A 17,365-nucleotide genomic window follows, 5' to 3' on the forward strand; every position below is an offset into this window, starting at 1 on the left:
AGCTAACGTGTCATGTACGATGTGTTGGTTTAACACAATAATTTGTAATAAAGATATTTTGAATCATTTATGAAAGACTGTTGCAGGAATTACATTGATGTTACATTTGTCAGGAAGGCCGTTTCCTCATATAAACTGCATTTGAAAGTAGTTCCTGATTGTAGGCACTGTAACAATAACATAGTTCGTCCAGCTCAATACGTCGCGCATAACCCTCTGTGATAAAGACACTTTAAGAAACCATACATGGTATACCCAACATCCGAATCAATAATACATGTACATATTGTATGATATCATCCAATCATTAGTTAATAATTATCGGCAATAAACAGGAAATTGTAACCTGAACAACCACTGCATCACTCAAATCACAATCAAATAAAATTAATGAATAATGTGTCTGTCAATTAATCACATAAGAAAACATTTTCAAATAACAAAAACTGTAATGCAACGAATATATTTATGTCAAAATATTTTAGAGATGACAGTATTATAAGTTGTCATGTTCATATATCATATAGTAATGCATCGTTACTTGTATAAAATGTATGGTCGGTCATTTAAATACAGGTACTTATATACTGATGCAGATACGTACTAATTAATACCGCTTTATCACAAGAACCCATTCTATCGGTTGTCAAGATTGTGTTGTTAGTTATGCTTTTAAAAAAGTAGCAAAGACATAAAGAATTTTGTTTAAAGATGACTCTTGCCTCTCCACTGCATCCCCGCTGCTGACAGAACACGACCAGGCCCAGATACATTACGGTATATGCAGAGGAGGGGCGGGTCGGCTGAAGATCTTCCCAGCTTTGGTAAGACATTCAACTGGCATTATTCTAGCGGGGCAGGAGCCGAGACGTCCCAACCATTGTTTACCGTCCGCAGTGTATGTAAGTATAGCCTTAATATACAGAGAAGAATATGTTGTAATATAAAGTTTATATATAGTTGTGAGGAAGTTGAACACTTAGCCCCTTGTATCGTATTACCGACATTTCCTTCTGCGATGGTATCTGCTGTGAGCCGGGAACTTGGCGAGGAGTTAGGTATGTAGGTCAGCATCTTGCGGGCTGGTACGGAGCGCGGAGAAAACTGAGGTAAAGTTGCATGTGCATGGTGAATATAGTAGTAGTGGTGACGACATGCGGATCTTGAATATAGACTCGGTTTAATTTCTATGTACTTCATATAGAATTAAACTGTTGAAGCAAGTGTGTGTGCATTTGATATGTATGCTGGCAGACTGCAGCTGTTGTTTGCCTCTGCAGCAAGTAGCTGGTGCCTCATTCCACTCGGCTGCATCAGCCTGGGCCTAATATGTCTTCAACTCAGGTTTTTCTGTCATGTACATTTTATTGATAAATGACCCTGCATATGGTGTATTGGTACGCGATTCAGGCATAATCTTTTTACCGATTGTAAACATATATTAAGGAAATACAGAATCGATATTCATCCAACAAACATATTTTCTTTCAAAATAACAAAATCTACAACTAAACATTCGGATAAAAGATAGTATTCATCCATGTTTGATGATGGCTAAAACTGAAACAATCAAGAAATAGTTAGAAATGTATTTGATACGGGCACCATAGTAAAATTTTGACTTTAAGTTTGCAGTGTCTTGGCGATTGGTTTCAGCTTAACAACGTTTTGATAACGTTTTTTTTGTCAAATTCAATTGTATACTTTCTTTTGCCAAACTGTGTATAAGGTTACAGTAGGACTAAATGAACATAGATTCTTACATATTTACTACAAGATAGATAAGGATGTGGGTAAAAGACGTTTTGTACTGTGTGTGGCGGGTAAGGGGTGAGCATATGTCCAGTTTAACAAGGGTCCAGTTTAGTTCATTGCATGTTGGCACTCAAACCCATATGACATCCATCTAGTTGTTATTTATACATAATGCACTTAATGTTATATTGAATATGCTTGTATGTGTTTATTATTCAGATATTTATTATGCCTGATTGAGTTTGACTTCAGCGTTATGATTCAAAGACCCCGGAAAATACCATTTGTGTACATATGATTACCAATCACACCTAATGCATAATCACATCAGTGAAAAGCGCAGTATAATCCTCCATGTTGTACAAATACCATCCATTTCCGTCTTAAACCATTCCATTTTAAAGGAAATCCTGATCAGATAATTTAGTCAATAAATAACTCTGTACAAACACCAAATCTAAGTACCCCTATTGGTGACACTCAAGTTAATAGATAATGCTTACACCAATTAGCACGAGAATGCTATTTAACAGCGCACGCGTCCACACCTGGCCGCGTTGTGATGTTCATTAGACTGCGCGGAGTTCAGAGTAAAACAATGGACAATTACGTCACGTGTATAGTCCTCGCCGTCCGTCGCTGTGCCGGGCGCTGGCCCAGCTGGGGGACTTCCGCTCTCCAACACATGGTAAGGAAATGGCTACTTTGTGACGTAACGAGGTCACTAAGCATTTAATGTATTAATTAAAACTCCGCATAAAGGGAGAAGGAATACATGACAAGGTCATTGTCTGTCGTTCATTCTGACGTGCACGTCTGAAGTTTTTTAGGTGAGCTGTTATTCTTTTTAGCTCCAAGTGATTTGCTATACTTATATATCTTTTTTTCTCTTAAATTGGCATTTTCAGTTTGCGGTGTCAATGACGATATGGTTAACTTGATTTCATTCCTTTTATTCAATAACAAAAGTTGGCATCCATATGTCAATCTTGTCCTCATCTACTGCTCGTTAGATGTCAGGTATCTGCAGCCGCATCCCATAGTAAAGTGGTATGCCTCGCCTCCAGTGTTTCAAATATAAGCCGACATTGTATTATTCCGCGTGTGAGAACTGATGAACTGAGTTGATTTGGGCAGATCCGTGGTCTACCGTTCATATACTTTAGACCATTGTCTGTCTCTTCATATTATTCTTACCAGGGTCTAGCTGTTCAGATTATTCCTCCCAGGGTCTAGCTGCTCAGATTATTTCTCCCTGGGTCTAGCTGTTCAGATTATTTCTCCCAGGGTCTAGCTGGACAGAGTATTTAGACCAACCAGAGTCTGTCTTATTCCTACCAGGGTCTAGCTTTTCAGATTATGCAAACATTGGTCTGAAATGTTCAGATGATACACAACTTATGAGTCTGACAACTTCTTTGAAAAGATTGTAAAATAATGTAATCACTAACCAGATAGTTACTTTACTATTCTCGTTAAATAGGAAACGATATGGTATGCATCTTATTTGACTTCATGTCTGTAAATTTGATTACCCTTCCTCCTTGCGAGTTAAATCATCGCGTGCTCGCCCCAACGTGTGTACTGGTTGTGGGACTCCGTCAGCTTAAAGAACGAGCACGCTGTCGCACGGAAAGAAGGAAGCACATTGGAGTGTCTGTAGCATATGATACGTGAAGTACTTGTCTATTGTTAATATGTCAGCAGGAAAATGTCATTGACATTTCGAAGGCAGAACTTCTGCCCAGGGTGTCCCTATATAATATATATACCTAGTCATATAGGTAAGTAACAATTAAACACGTGTACCTATTGACGACATACTCACTCCATCTTTGTCCTGTGTGTTTATGTTTTGGACTGGAGGCCCTCATGTCACACCTTTCACAACAAGTGCGACACTCTCATGCACTTCTAAATCAAGCTGTCATTGGGAATTTATTCATTATGTAATATTTGGTAATGTGTACTTAAATGTTAACTGGGCAGAAATTCTGTGTAGCATGTAAAAAATCCCTCCGAGGGAAATATTTGTGTGAGTCTACACCAACAAGTGTCACTGGTTCAGTGGTAGAGGCAAAGACTACATACTGAGGCATTCCCAAGTAGTTTGAATATCGCCGGTGTTAGTATTTCGTGTCTATGTTTACCTTTGCTCTATCTTGGTAGTTGCCAAACAGCTGACTATTGGCTGAGAACATATGTCGTTTCTATGAGAAAAAATGCTTCTAAATAAAAAAAAAGAAATAACCTTGAACAATCTGTCGCAGATAAGGTGGTGTGTGGTTTTAGGTTGCATACAATAACTTAAAATGTGATTCGTTGCGTTGATGTGTGTGTCACGTGTGATATCAAACTATGAAATTTAGATATCACTTTCTGTGTAAAAATCGAATGAAATGGCTTCAGTCAATTTTTTTATGGTAGACATGAAGAGGACATTGACATATTTGACCTATCAGTGTCGTTTCTATGAGACCTATCAGTGTCCAGAATTATGAGCAATGCAATTCCTATTTTGACTCATGCCATATGTTCGCGTCGTTGTTCGGGTGAACAATTGATTTGCCTTTGCATGTGTTTTTTACGGGTGACACTTGTAGGGGAGGATATGGTCTCCTTTTCGCGAACACCTGATATCTTCACTATTTGAGAGTGATTCATAAACACACTGATACATTTTTCTTATGATTGCTTTTTCAGTGATTTTTACAGATTGGTTCTAAAAATACCCTTTGTTGTATGGAACGTGAGTGCAGGTGTTTGTGTCTACATGATGTTTGAATTGACCTATTTACAGTAGGAAAAGATAGACTCGTGCTATCGCGTCATTGCTAAGCAACATTTGTCGTTTATAAGCTGGTTGACTCACGGTCAACTGTCAGTTGTTTTATTAACGACTCGCAGTGGCTGCTAGTTTCACACACCAGAGGCTTAACCTGATCATTATATGTCCTAATGTTCGTGATTTTACGTGCGCTTCCAGTGGAGCTAAGTTTGCACTCATCACTGTCTGCACACATCTGCATTATGTCGTGCCACCATCAATCAACCAACAACTAATGTCACATGTTATAAACGTACATATGTGGTTTGTTCTAACGCATAAATGCTGATTAATTGTGAGATGAGATATTCAGAGGATATTTACACTGTGTTTATTTTTGTAGTGTTGAATCAACTCCAAGTGGTAATGGCCTCCAAGGACCCAGAATATAACCCAGAGATGGATGAGGACGTACCCTCTCCTGATCAACAGGTGCGTTGCTTCTAATTTTTTTAGTTTGTTGGTTTATTTCTTGTTTAACGCCATACAAAGCAATATTCCAGCTATATGACGGCGGTCTGTAAATAATCGATTCTGGATAAGACAATCCAGTGTTTGACATCATGAGCAATTGCAATTGTGACACGATGACATGCATCAATCAAGTCAGCGAGCCTGACCACCCGATCCCGTTAGTCGCCTTTTACGACAAGCATAGTCGCCTTCATTTATGAGTAAGGTAGTGGGGGTAAAGTGTTGCGCTATTTCCTTATCCACTGTGACATGTTTGGAATTACTAGTTTTTCGGAGCTGGGCAAACCGATACTCAATACACAGAGAAGTGTATTCTTGGTAGCGGTAGTTACGACGTTTGTATGAGTTTTTAGTGTTTCACTTATCACACGGTTTTGTTGACATGTCTTGTGTATAGTATGCTAATGCATACTGTGTCCCTAGCTGATCATGCTTGCCGTAAAATGCGACTATGCTTGTCGTTAAAGGCGACTAACGGGATCGGGTGGTCAGGCTCGCTGACTTGGTTGATGCATGTCATCGATCCCAATTGTGTGGATCGATGCTCATGATATTAATTGCTAGATTGTCTGGCCCAGACTCCATTATTTACAGACTATTGCTGAGTGCGGCGTTAAACAACCAGCCAACCAACCAACCCTAGCTGATAATGTAACTGAAAATATTAAAACTACATGCCATGCTATCTTAATATGCACACGATATATCAAGATAATCTGGATAATGTCATGATTATTTGAAATTTACTTCAGGCATTACCCAGAGGAATTTTTCAGTAATGTTCAGCAAATTGTTGTATATTTATCTGTATATCTGAAATACTTCCAGACACCGAGTAGCAAGACACCCAAGACAAAGAGGAAGAAATCGGAGGACGGCGGCCCTAGGACGCCCTCTGTCCGACAGCCTGGTGAGTTGAGGGGCGGCGTGGAAGTTGCAAGGAGTGTGTCCTCATTGTGACAGTGTGTGTGTGTGTGTGTGTGTGTGTGTGTGTGTGTGTGTGTGTGTGGTGTGTGTGTGTCACTGAAATAAAGAGGGTTTATAACCATAGAACTATCTCACTTGTTAGTCATACCAAATTCTGAATGCCTCAGGAAGTAATACAAATAAGTTAAACAGAATATATAACTTTATAGCCGACCCGTGGGGATTCGGGGGTAGAATAGGTCTTCAGCAACCCATGCGTGCCGTAAAAGGCGACTGTGCTTGCCACAAGAAGCGACTAACGGATAGGGTGGTCAGGTTCGCTGACTTGGTTGATGCATGTCATCTTATCCCTACTGTGTGCTCATGATGCCAGTCAATGGATTGTCTGGTGTAGACTCTATTATCTACAGACCGCCGTCATATAGCTGGAACATTGCTGAATGCGGCGTTAAACAAAAAACAAACAAACAAATAAACTTTATGCCCCTTTCATTATCAAACAACGACACCCTTTCACCAGTTAGACTTCAATGATGTACATACTATCTTATTTTATTCGCCCTCCACGTTACATCTGATCTCAAATGACTTGTTTAAGATATGCAACGACAGTTACTGTGGTACAAGGAGAGCCGTATTACATCAGTTTCAATGATCACATCTGTATTCCAGCCACGTATGCCGCCGTCCACATAGAAAACCTGGTCAAACCGAAGACGGAGTGTCTGATCCGCGCGATCGACCGCGCCCATGTTGAGAACATTAAGCGAGAAATGAGGGAGAAACAGGTGACTAAGTTCACGCTCATCGTGGCTAACGTGGCCACAACTGACATGCCCCCCATCAAGGATCTTCAGAAAGCTAGGTCCTGCCGCCTGGAGGTGCTGGGTGGGAACCACACCCGTCAGGCCGCCATGGAGTTATGGGTGGAGACAGAGGACAAGAGGTACTTCACATCATATATAGCTTAAACGTATCTGTTATGACGCCCTTTTATCATCTTTTTTTTCCGTTGACGTTCGGGTTTGTCATGCAGTTGCATCAGTTAGTATTCGACTGGAGTCTATATGATACTATTTATTCTATAGCCTCCCTTGTATTAGCAAGGTAGCTGATGCACAGCCAAACAGAAGTCACGGGTTTTCGTCATCTTTCTCAAGGAGCTTCCCGACATGAGTGCTTGAATTATTTTAGCTCTTCAATACAAACCCCTATTCCGACAACATTTTTAAATATTAAACCCCAACACCAGAAAATAACCAGTTTCTACTATCCACTGAAACTAATTTCATTGGTGACTGTGCTTGGCGTAAGAGGCGACTAACAGGATCGGGTGGTCAGACTCGCTGAATTGGTTGATGCATATCATCGTATCCCAACTGCGTGGATTGGAGCTCATGTCAATCACTGGGTTGTCTGGTCCAGACTCGATTATTTACAGACCGCCGTCATTGGAATATTGATGAGAGCGGCGATAAACAATAAAATAATAACCATTGGGAATAAATGGAAAACACGTGATATGAATGGATCTTTGGAAAACAGTACAGGCGCCAGGTGTTCGCGAAAAGGGAAAGAATGTCCTGCCCTACCGGATCACTCACACAATTTTCCTAAAAAGATAATTGTTTGTTTCCTGACGCCACACAGCAGTACTCATGCCATGCGAAAGTAAACAAAGCAGATGATCGGGTTATGGACACGACGTGCCGAAGAGGGGCAATTGACAAACTGGGCAAACTGAATACAGTAAACTACGGTTATAACGAACTCAAAGGGACTACTAATTTTAGTTCGTTATAACCGTAGTTCGTTATAACCGTAGTTCGTTATAAGCGTGTTCGTTATAACCGTAGTTTACTGTACAACAAATTGAAACATTTTAATTGATTGCAGGTATGCCCTATGGCCGTGCCAGCTGTACCACCAGCTGACGGAGGAAGAGTCCAAGGCCCTGGCCTATCTCCACAACAGGAACCACGAGGTGGCCAAACAGATGACCTTCCTGGACTATGTCCGGTTGTTCCGGACAGAGAGAGTGGCCTGTCAGAAGGCTGGGGTAGCTGCAGATACTCTCGAGTATGAGTGGAAGGAGAAACTCTGTCATATGATGTCGCTGACGGTGAGTGGGGTGGAGTGGAGTGGAGTGGAGTGGAGTGGAGTGGAGTGGAGCGTAGTGCAGTGGAACGTAGTGGAGTGGAACGTAGTGGAGTGGAGTGGAGTGGAGCGGAGTGGAGTGGAGTTAAATAGAGCCATGTTTACTGATGTTGTGAAACTACTTAGCATATTATTTCAGAATCATATGATCAGAGCGCTGTTGTTTTATGATTAATGAGCCCAGTACACAGCTTCTTAGTGACTATTTCACTGATGTTACTACCTCTCATTGAATAAGTATTAAGGTTGAAACCGTACCATCCACTCCAAGAAAGATGCTGTTTTCCTTCATGTATAGTAGTATTTATGTTTTATGTTTGTAGAAACGCATCCTCTCTGCCAACTACATGGCGGCACTCCGCGTGTCGTCAGTCAACGACACCGTCTGGCCACACTTGGCCTCGCTGTTCACTGCTTGGGACAAAGGCCATGTCAAAGGTCAGAAGAAGGGACCAATGAAGGCTTACTTCCTGGCTAACGCCCACTTCCTGGATGATCGGGAGCTGATCACGTGCATCAAGGATATGTTGAAAGGGGCTCTCTCACCTCGAGTCTTTCAGAAAAGATGTGCAGAGGCTGGTGCGAAATTTAGGTGAGTATTGATGCTTAAACGATATCCAATTAATTCCGTTTTAATTCCATGTCAATGCAACTTGCGTTCCATTACACACTGGAATAACAACATTTAAAAGAAACTGGGTTGTTGTCAAAACATCAACACCTACACCAAAAATCAACAAAATGTTTGTTTGTTGTTTAACGCCGCACTCAGCAATATTCCAGCTATATGACGGCGTTATGTAAAATAATCGAGTCCGGACCAGACAATCCAGTGATTGACACCATGAGCGTCGATCCACGCAGTTGGGATCGATGACATGTATCAACCAAGTCAGCGAGCCTGACCACCCGATTCCGTTAGTCGCCTTTTACGACAAGCATAGTCGCCTTTTACGACAAGCATAGTCGCCTTTTACAACTAGTGGGGGTTGCTGAAAACCCAGTCTAACCCGGAATCAAAATTAAATGGCCTATGTGAATTCTTCAGGCGACATCTGAAGAGACAGAGATCAAAGGACTACAGTGACGCCGACAGCGACAACGGCGTGTCCATCCGCTCAAGATCAACGTCAAATGAAGACAGTGAGGAAGACAGCGACACCTTCAATTGTAACAGCAAGGTATACTATTCTAGCAAACATCTGATCGCTGAATTAGTTCATGATAAAGATTACCCAGTCAAACTACCAGTAATTCCGAACATGCTACTTCGCTTCGCCATGTGTCATCAGGTATGTTGTACGAAGACGTGAGTGTCGGCTTCTTGTCTTCTGGTTCACAGAAATGAGTTTCCGAATCCATTGACATTACATGTATGCATGCAATTTTAATGTCTTAAAATTATTTCTGAATCTGGCATTATTTGACAGAGTCAAAACAAGTTGAAGATTATGTCCAAGAACGGTCACCACTCAAAGAGGCGACGAACAGACAAGAAAGAACCTGATGTACTCTTCGGTCAACAGGTATTACTTGACGATACAATTTATACAAATAAGTGGCTTCGCAGTCCGGTATGTTAATAGGTTTGTCAGCACCATACCCGTGCTCGTGTGTTTCACCGAAGTGGTAAACGTCTGAGATCTACAGTCCGGGCTTTCCTCGCATGTTAAGCTGACACGCCGTGATTTAATTGGAATACTGTTCAGACATGCGTTAAATCCAGCTCACTCACTATGCAAGTAAAACATTTTAACACAATCTTTGAATTAAATTTACTGTTATTGTCCTATGATAAAATAAAGTAATCATCACACAATGAATATGCACAGGACATATGTTTCGAGACCTCGGAAACAACACCAAGCGCCGTCGTACTTTCCCCGTCACAACAATATAAAAGGCAATGCTATTCATTTTGACAGAAATAAGCATATTATGAAAATCACATATACACTGCACGTGTGACGTGTATGAGTGTTCATTTTGAATGAGAATGTTAATATTGACTCACCATTGTATATGATTGAATTTTGTAGACTGAATCTTTGACAAACGAACTCACTCAACAGAAGGACACAAACAAAGAGGTGAGTGTTATAGCCGGGGAATCTCCGTGGCGATTCAGGGTAAGAATTGGCACCAGAAATCTGTGCTCGTAAGAGACGACTTAATGGAATGGGTCAGGGTCGGTGACTTGGTTCTATGACAGCGTTGGCCGTTGGTCATAAACATCAATCACTGAATTGTCTGGTTCAGACTCGATTATTTACGGACCGCCGTATAGCTGGAGTATTGCTGAGTGCGGCGTTAAACAACAAAGTAAGAGAAATCGGTTATTCTGACTGTCTGGTGTACCCACAATGTCACATGCAGCATGACGTGATGCGTCAATATAGTCCTTGCAGTATGGAAGACGTGTGCGTAGTTCTTGTTTCGTTGAATGTACTACATTGAACATATTCCATCACAAGGGTCGGTCGGGAAGCCTAGTGGTTAAAGCGTTAGCTCGTCACGCCGAAGACGGTTCGATTTCCGACATGGGTACAATGTGTGACGTCGATTTCTGGTGTCCCCCGCCGTGATATTGCTGGAATATTGCTAAAAGCGGCGTGAGACCATACTCACTCACTTACACATGTTAACCACTTGAGGAAGGAATGCCTCAATACAGATTCAAAGACATAGGTTAGCATCTTCAAGAGATAAATTAACTATCTGCACAATATCTATGACAATCGTGTTCAAGACAAGTTCCATATCGTTTCTCAAGTCCTCAAGTCAAATTAACGTTGTCGTATCCATCAAAGTGAGGGGCACAAAGATATAGTATTCTCAATGATGCTCATTTCAGCTCCAGGCACGACTAACTGAGCAGGAAGATGAAGTTTTGAATCTGAGGGCTGACAATGCTATTGTGAGTACTTGCAAATCTTGCATATGTCTCTCGATCTGATACGTATACATATATGTCCTGAAGTTTGAAGCCGAGGGGTGACAATGCTATTGTGAGTACTTAAATACTTGCAAAATGTAGATACATATTGCATAATATTGCAGTTTTAAATCCAACCCATCCCTCCTTGGCTCATTTGCTGCATTGCGCTGTGCAGAGTTGTGTCCCTTATAATCAGCCAGAATCACCCCTTTCCTTGGCCTCACCATATTCGTGACCAACTCGTGTTATTCCGGGACAAGCCGAATAGCGGATTACGGAAAGGGGCGAGTGATGACGAATGGGCCTCACCACTCGTGGCTTTCAATTTACTGGTGACGTCAGCGATTTCTGCTTTCATCTTGCGTTAAAATAGATCGCCGTGACATAACTGATCCGCCCCAAACCACTCACTCACTGGTAATCGTTTTGTGTGTGTGTGTGTCATAATTGAGAATGTTTCTGATTATAACATGTACGTTGTCCAAAATCATTTCAGCTGGAACAAAAAGAAGCGAACCATCAAGAGGAAATAGCGCATCTGAAAACAAAAATAACAAAGGTAATTTTCATAACAGAAAATATGATTTAATGTTTGATCTATATTCTCGAAAAGTAGAGTTAAATGTCCTTGATACTTGGGTTACATACAGTCAAATTCTGTCAAACGAAATATTTGTAGATAAACAGCGAGAAAACCTACATTCAGCTCACATGACCATTAACCATTATCCAGTATTGGTGCTATTGCATAAACATTAATTTTGCCGCCACGCAGTAAGAATGACGACAGACCCAAATTGTGATTTTATGTGCTTTTCCTATAATTTTGCTCTCTCAGAAACACAACATATTTTCCTTTTATAATGCAGCTGGAGAAGAAGGAGAGAGATACCAGCGACGAATTACTCAAAGCTAAAGCATGTCTCTCACTGTGTAGAAAGGTAATGAATTATTACTTATATTTACTTGCAGTTAAATTTTGTCTTGTACACAATGTTTCATGCTTAATGTGCATTGTGGACATTGACAAGCTTATGGTTGCTTCAAAATACTATGATTGACAATTGACAACTGTATGTGATTGGTCTCTACTTTCCGAAATATATATATATATTAAATGATGGACCTAATGTACAAGTGTATCGTTAATCATTAATTTAACGTGTAACATTTCAATAGATCATTGTAGTTCTCTCAGTAGGTTGAACTGTCATGTCTATTTCATCCAAAATGGTAGTTTGAGAATGAATACGAAATTCTGCCCAGAAGGGGAGATAACTCTTTTCAGTTTATATGATGGCAGATGAAACCTTATATTTCTACTTCAACAATTTTACTTAATTAACCGAATAATATTTATCTGTACATGTGCTTGAGATATAGTCGCTTACAACTGGGCTTTCTTGAGATTATAGAAAGTTCTTGTTCACTTTATTTAGAATGGACACCAAATGATAACAGTATTAACACGTCTGAAACACGCTGACCAGATTATATGATTATACATGATAAATAGCCAAACGGAAGATCTTAAATACAATTACATCCTGAAAAGAATGAAAATATATAGATGGAACATAGACGCAAACCAATCTACTTAAGACAATAATAAATCAAAGATTAAAAAATAATAAAGATATCAATGGCACGTGACTGAATAAAAGCCAAATATATCAGTAAATATTCATCCCTATTAAAAAGGTTAAGATATGTGATTAATTATTTATTTAATTTCGATATGTCAGAAAACACAGCCAAAGGACAATCAAGGCTGTGATGTGGACCTGTAGAAAGATTTTATGACCCTCTGGGACAAATTATTCGATGCATCATCACCATGTGATCTTTGAATATGCTAAAGTATATTTGGCAAGTACTTGAACTTTGAACTTTGGTTCAAAATCAATTTACTGCCTGTTATCGTGATTGGGCTTAATATTGAATTTCATGCAGGAAATTATATGATCTACCAATACTCATTGCCAAATAAAAATATCAAATTATTGTTATTATAAGTTTTCATGTTGATGATCCACAGATCCGGTACCCCAGTTTCTTGAATTAAAGTTAAGGGGAGATAATCTACGTTTGGTATTGTTGAAAGACACTATCTTATTGTAATAATAATATTAATCATCAAGAATAGGGTTAGAATACCGTCATCTTGTTCATGTCGTTTATCATATATACTTATCTAATAGAAAACATTTAGGTGTTGTTTAAGTTTACAAATGTGGAAAAAGAAACATCTTCCTGTGACAATTAAAGGTTTAATGTTTTGCCATATTTTTCCATATTTCTTATTTCGAGAACATGTTAACCAACAAATGTTAGGATAGGAAAATGACTCTGCTGTGCGAGTGGGTTCAATTAGAGGACTCAAATAATTAAAATTGGGGTTGGATATTATTTCCTATTTTACCTGAACCCATTTAAAATTAAGGTAAAACAAATCCATGTTATGAAAACAATATATTTTGTCAACTGTCATCATTTTACCTCAGTTTTCTAAATGTTTCAGTTTACTTGAAATGCGTGTTGCATGAACAATAAAACCCGAAAGAGATGACAAATCAATGAAATGCAGGAACTAATATAATCTGGATTTCTCACAAAATTCATCACATCATTGTCACACAAACATTCCACACTTTTAGTAAGCAGGTTTTGAGGTAATCAATTATTATACTGTTTAGATTTTGCAATTAAACATAAATAAAGGAACATATTGCTTTGTATAGCTGTCTCTCTTGGTTAACTTGTTACCATGTTAGCACACCATGTGCTATCCAATGTTCACCCAAAGCTCTCCATGTCTCGCTTTCAAACCACCGAGAGTGAACGAGTGTGAAACGGATCAGTACAAGACGCCTGTCCTGACCCTGACCATGTATGTGTTTTGTAGGCGGAGACTGAGCTACGTGAGAAGGTGAAACAACTGGAATCAACTCTCCCCTCCAGAAGTCATACAAGGCATGTAAGTTACAGGCTCCTTCAGTCGGACTGCTTTATACACCGCCAACCACCCATTTCAACCTTATTCTTATGTGACCTGTGAAGATCCGTGGAAGAATAGGTCTTCAGCAACCCATGCTTGCCGCTAAAGGCGACTATGCTTGTCGTAAGAGGCGACTAACGGGATCGGGTGGTCAGGCTCGCTGACTTGGTTGATGCTTGTCATCGTATCCCAATTGTGTGGATCGATGCTCATGGTGTCAGTCACCTAACTGGTCCAGACTCAATTATTTACAGACCGTCGTCATATAGAGGGACTATTGAGTGCGGCGTTAAACAACAAATAAACAAACAAACAAATATTCTTATGTACCCCTTTTTTGCCTTAAGTGATAATCAGGTACAACACAGTGGCTTACATGTCTCATGAATCCGAAAATGAATTTACATAATGGGTAGTAATGCCCCATAACATCAATATAATTCAAATCACATATATTGTTCATTCAAAGGAGCTATAAATGACGGATGCGTAGGTTATTGAATTGTTTGATAAAGTGGCAAGCATCTGTACCAATCCGTCGCATCAGTGTATAGAAAGAGGTTGTGATCTGTACCACTGCTGGTTATGTCCCAACGTCCACTTTGCCATTTAAATCGTTGATATATCGGCTGTCTGCAGAGTTGAGACTATTTATCAAGTATGCATGAAATACGGATAAACTCCAAGTGCCCTTTCTGAAAAGGGGGCACAGGTGGCCCTGTCCTTTAAGGCGCCGCGATTCGCTGTGCAGATATGCGTCTCTTGGGCACGCCAGAAACCTATGATTGTGGGTTCGAATCCCGGTTCGCTCCGATTATGTTTTTAGGTTTGTCAGCACCATACCCGTTCTCGTGGGTTTCACCGAAGTGGTAAACGTCTGGGACCAGCATCACTTCGGGCTTTCCTCCCATATTAAGCTCACACACCGTGATATAACTGGACTACTGTTAAAAGGGGAGTTAAACTTACTCACCTTTCTGAAAATATGGTGTTATATTCCAAAGTCGTCATTCGCATGAACGCATTTATCACAAGGAATCTGGATTAGGTTTGTCACGACGGTTTGTTAAACTGACTTCCTTATATGCCAAGTGCAATCAACATTTTTAATTCTTTTAATTCTCCCTAGCAGAAGCTCAAGGTGAACGATATAGTAGAAGCCCAATGGGAAGATGGGTTGTGGTATCCGGCTTGTGTGGTGCAAGTTCTCAAGCATGGTCAGTCGCTTTTTCATTGGCTCATTACTACTTCTGTTTGTTTCTAATGACAGTCACCTGTCTATTATCATGGAAAAACATATTTAACTTCAATGACAAAATGGGGGCACGGGTGGCCCAGTCGCCTAAGGCACCGCGATTCGCTGTGCAGATATGCGTCTCCTGGGCACGCCAGAAACCTATGAATGTGGGTTCGAATCCCGGTTCGCCCCGATTATGTTTCTAGGTTTGTCAGCACCATGCTCGTGGGTTTCACCGAAGAGGTAAACGTCTGAGACCTGCATCACTTCAGGCTTTCCTCCCACATAAAGCTGACACGCCGCGATATAACTGGAATACTGTTAAAAGCGGCGTTAAAAACCCAACTCACTCACTCAATGACAAAATGGAAGTCACAAACTCAGGTACCTACGCTCACGTTCGGAAAATATTTTCTTTTTATTTATGAATATAAATATATAGTGTATGCTGTTCATAAATATGTCATGTATGATGTTCACTGTTCTTAGTCAGTGTCATTGCAGTTTAGCAGCCTAGTAGAGTCACAACGGATCGTGAGGTGTCATGTTGCGCATGCAGTAACGTAAAGATACATACAACCTCAACAATGTGTACTCTATGTTATGTTACTCCCTGTTTCATAAAGCTTTGTCTCTTTCAGATGCGTACCGTGTGAAGTTCTTGGAGGACAGTATTGTGTGCGATGTACAAACTAAGTCAATAAAACCACTATTGTGATCAAATGTAGCCTCTGTGTGTGTCATGTATTTCTGTGGCCTGATGTTCTCCAGGAAGTTGAATCATTCAGGCCACAGGTATGTTAGTCTGTGAAGTGTTACCCAGTGGTTGGTAGCATGAGCACCGAATCACGCCATCGGGGGAAGATAACACACAGTCAGCCCCATCGCAGGAATTATCCAGCCAATCCTCATTTGCGACGCTCATACCACAAGCATGGCGTGCATAGTACGTGGACGTGGATATGATATTGTGTATCATTATTACCATAGTCCATCATACGTTGTTCAAACTGTGAGATTATGTGTTATAATTACCACAGTCAACCATACGTTGTTCAAACTGTGAGATTATGTGTTATAGTTACCAGTCAATCATAACAAGTTCAAACTACGAAATTCTGTATTTCAATTGCCACAGTCAATCATAACAAGTTGTTCAAACTGTGTGATTGTGTTATAATTTCCAGTTATTCGTAACAGGTTGTTCAAACTGTGAAATTTCGTTATAATTACCATTAAATCATAACAAGTTGCTCAAACTTTAAGATAGTATTATAATTACCATTCAATCATAGCAAGTTCCTCGAACTGTCATAATTATTATTTTATCATAGCAAGTCGTTCGAACCATGAAATTATGCATTATAATTACAACAGCGAATCAGAACAAGTTGTTCAAACTGTTATATACCCTTAATTATGACAAGTTCCTCAAACTGTGAGATAGTGTTAATATTACCAGTCAATCATAACAAGTTCCTCAAATGATTCTCAGTTATCAACGCTTCCTTTACAGTACACATTGTGTTTTCATAAAAAAGGAAACGAGTGATCAGTGTAAGCTGTGGAATTGATGATGTAAGCACAATCTAGACTATGAAATGACTTTGATATTGTTTAGTGAGGTAAACAGAACCATGCTAACGTATGGCACGAAACGAAATATGATATGCTACATTGTAATTCAATACAGTAATCTTCAATGACGTTCAATGAAATCTTACAAGTATTGATAAATAAACGAATCATTTCATAATACAAAATTTTACATACATTCAATCAGTCCGAAGTGCTCTTCTTCTTTGTCCACGTGGTTGATGTGGATGTAGATAATTAGTGCCTGTATTAAACTGTAAGACACTACTGGGATGTGTGAAGAACAAGGATAGCTACTGATGAGCGTTTCCAAATAGTTTGCTAACAAATGTTCTCTCATATCACGTACACGAAGTTGATACCGCCTCCGTAGTCTTGTTAGCGTCTGCTCGGAGAGCGGAAGGTCTGTTGTCAGATCCCCGGCCGAATCATAGCAAAAGCCGTTTAAAGATGGTA

General features: G+C 40.0%; 1 protein-coding gene across 2 annotated transcripts; it reads left to right on the top strand.

The window, feature by feature from the left end:
• The first annotated feature begins 805 nt into the window (after window positions 1-805).
• Window positions 806-16,031, top strand: LOC139461582 (uncharacterized). 2 transcript variants are annotated; one of them, XM_071243062.1, is made up of 15 exons: window positions 806-902; window positions 4,926-5,014; window positions 5,885-5,966; window positions 6,656-6,929; window positions 7,880-8,105; window positions 8,464-8,732; window positions 9,189-9,321; window positions 9,571-9,666; window positions 10,180-10,230; window positions 10,995-11,057; window positions 11,575-11,637; window positions 11,948-12,019; window positions 13,984-14,055; window positions 15,206-15,293; window positions 15,955-16,031. In XM_071243062.1, exons 2-15 carry the CDS (start codon window positions 4,949-4,951, stop codon window positions 16,029-16,031), a joined length of 1,632 nt encoding a protein of 543 aa, XP_071099163.1. In that variant the 5' UTR covers window positions 806-902; window positions 4,926-4,948. The 2 variants fall into 2 exon arrangements, with proteins under 2 accessions (XP_071099163.1, XP_071099169.1); XM_071243068.1 differs by lacking the exon at window positions 806-902 and adding an exon at window positions 1,051-1,109.
• Window positions 16,032-17,365: the final 1,334 nt, after the last annotated feature.

The sequence above is a fragment of the Haliotis cracherodii genome, unplaced genomic scaffold (assembly GCF_022045235.1).
Source record: "Haliotis cracherodii isolate W230 unplaced genomic scaffold, xgHalCrac1.p SCAF_1, whole genome shotgun sequence".
Taxonomy (NCBI): domain Eukaryota; kingdom Metazoa; phylum Mollusca; class Gastropoda; order Lepetellida; family Haliotidae; genus Haliotis; species Haliotis cracherodii.

What these genes read in the sequence shown, in the direction of transcription:
- LOC139461582 (XM_071243062.1), top strand. Translation starts at nt 4,949, where the DNA reads ATGGCCTCCAAGGACCCAGAATATAACCCAGAGATGGATGAGGACGTA. An exon ending in TACCCTCTCCTGATCAACAG is followed by an intron (nt 5,015 to 5,884) that starts GTGCGTTGCTTC and finishes AAATACTTCCAG; the next exon opens with ACACCGAGTAGCAAGACACC. An exon ending in GCCCTCTGTCCGACAGCCTG is followed by an intron (nt 5,967 to 6,655) that starts GTGAGTTGAGGG and finishes TCTGTATTCCAG; the next exon opens with CCACGTATGCCGCCGTCCAC.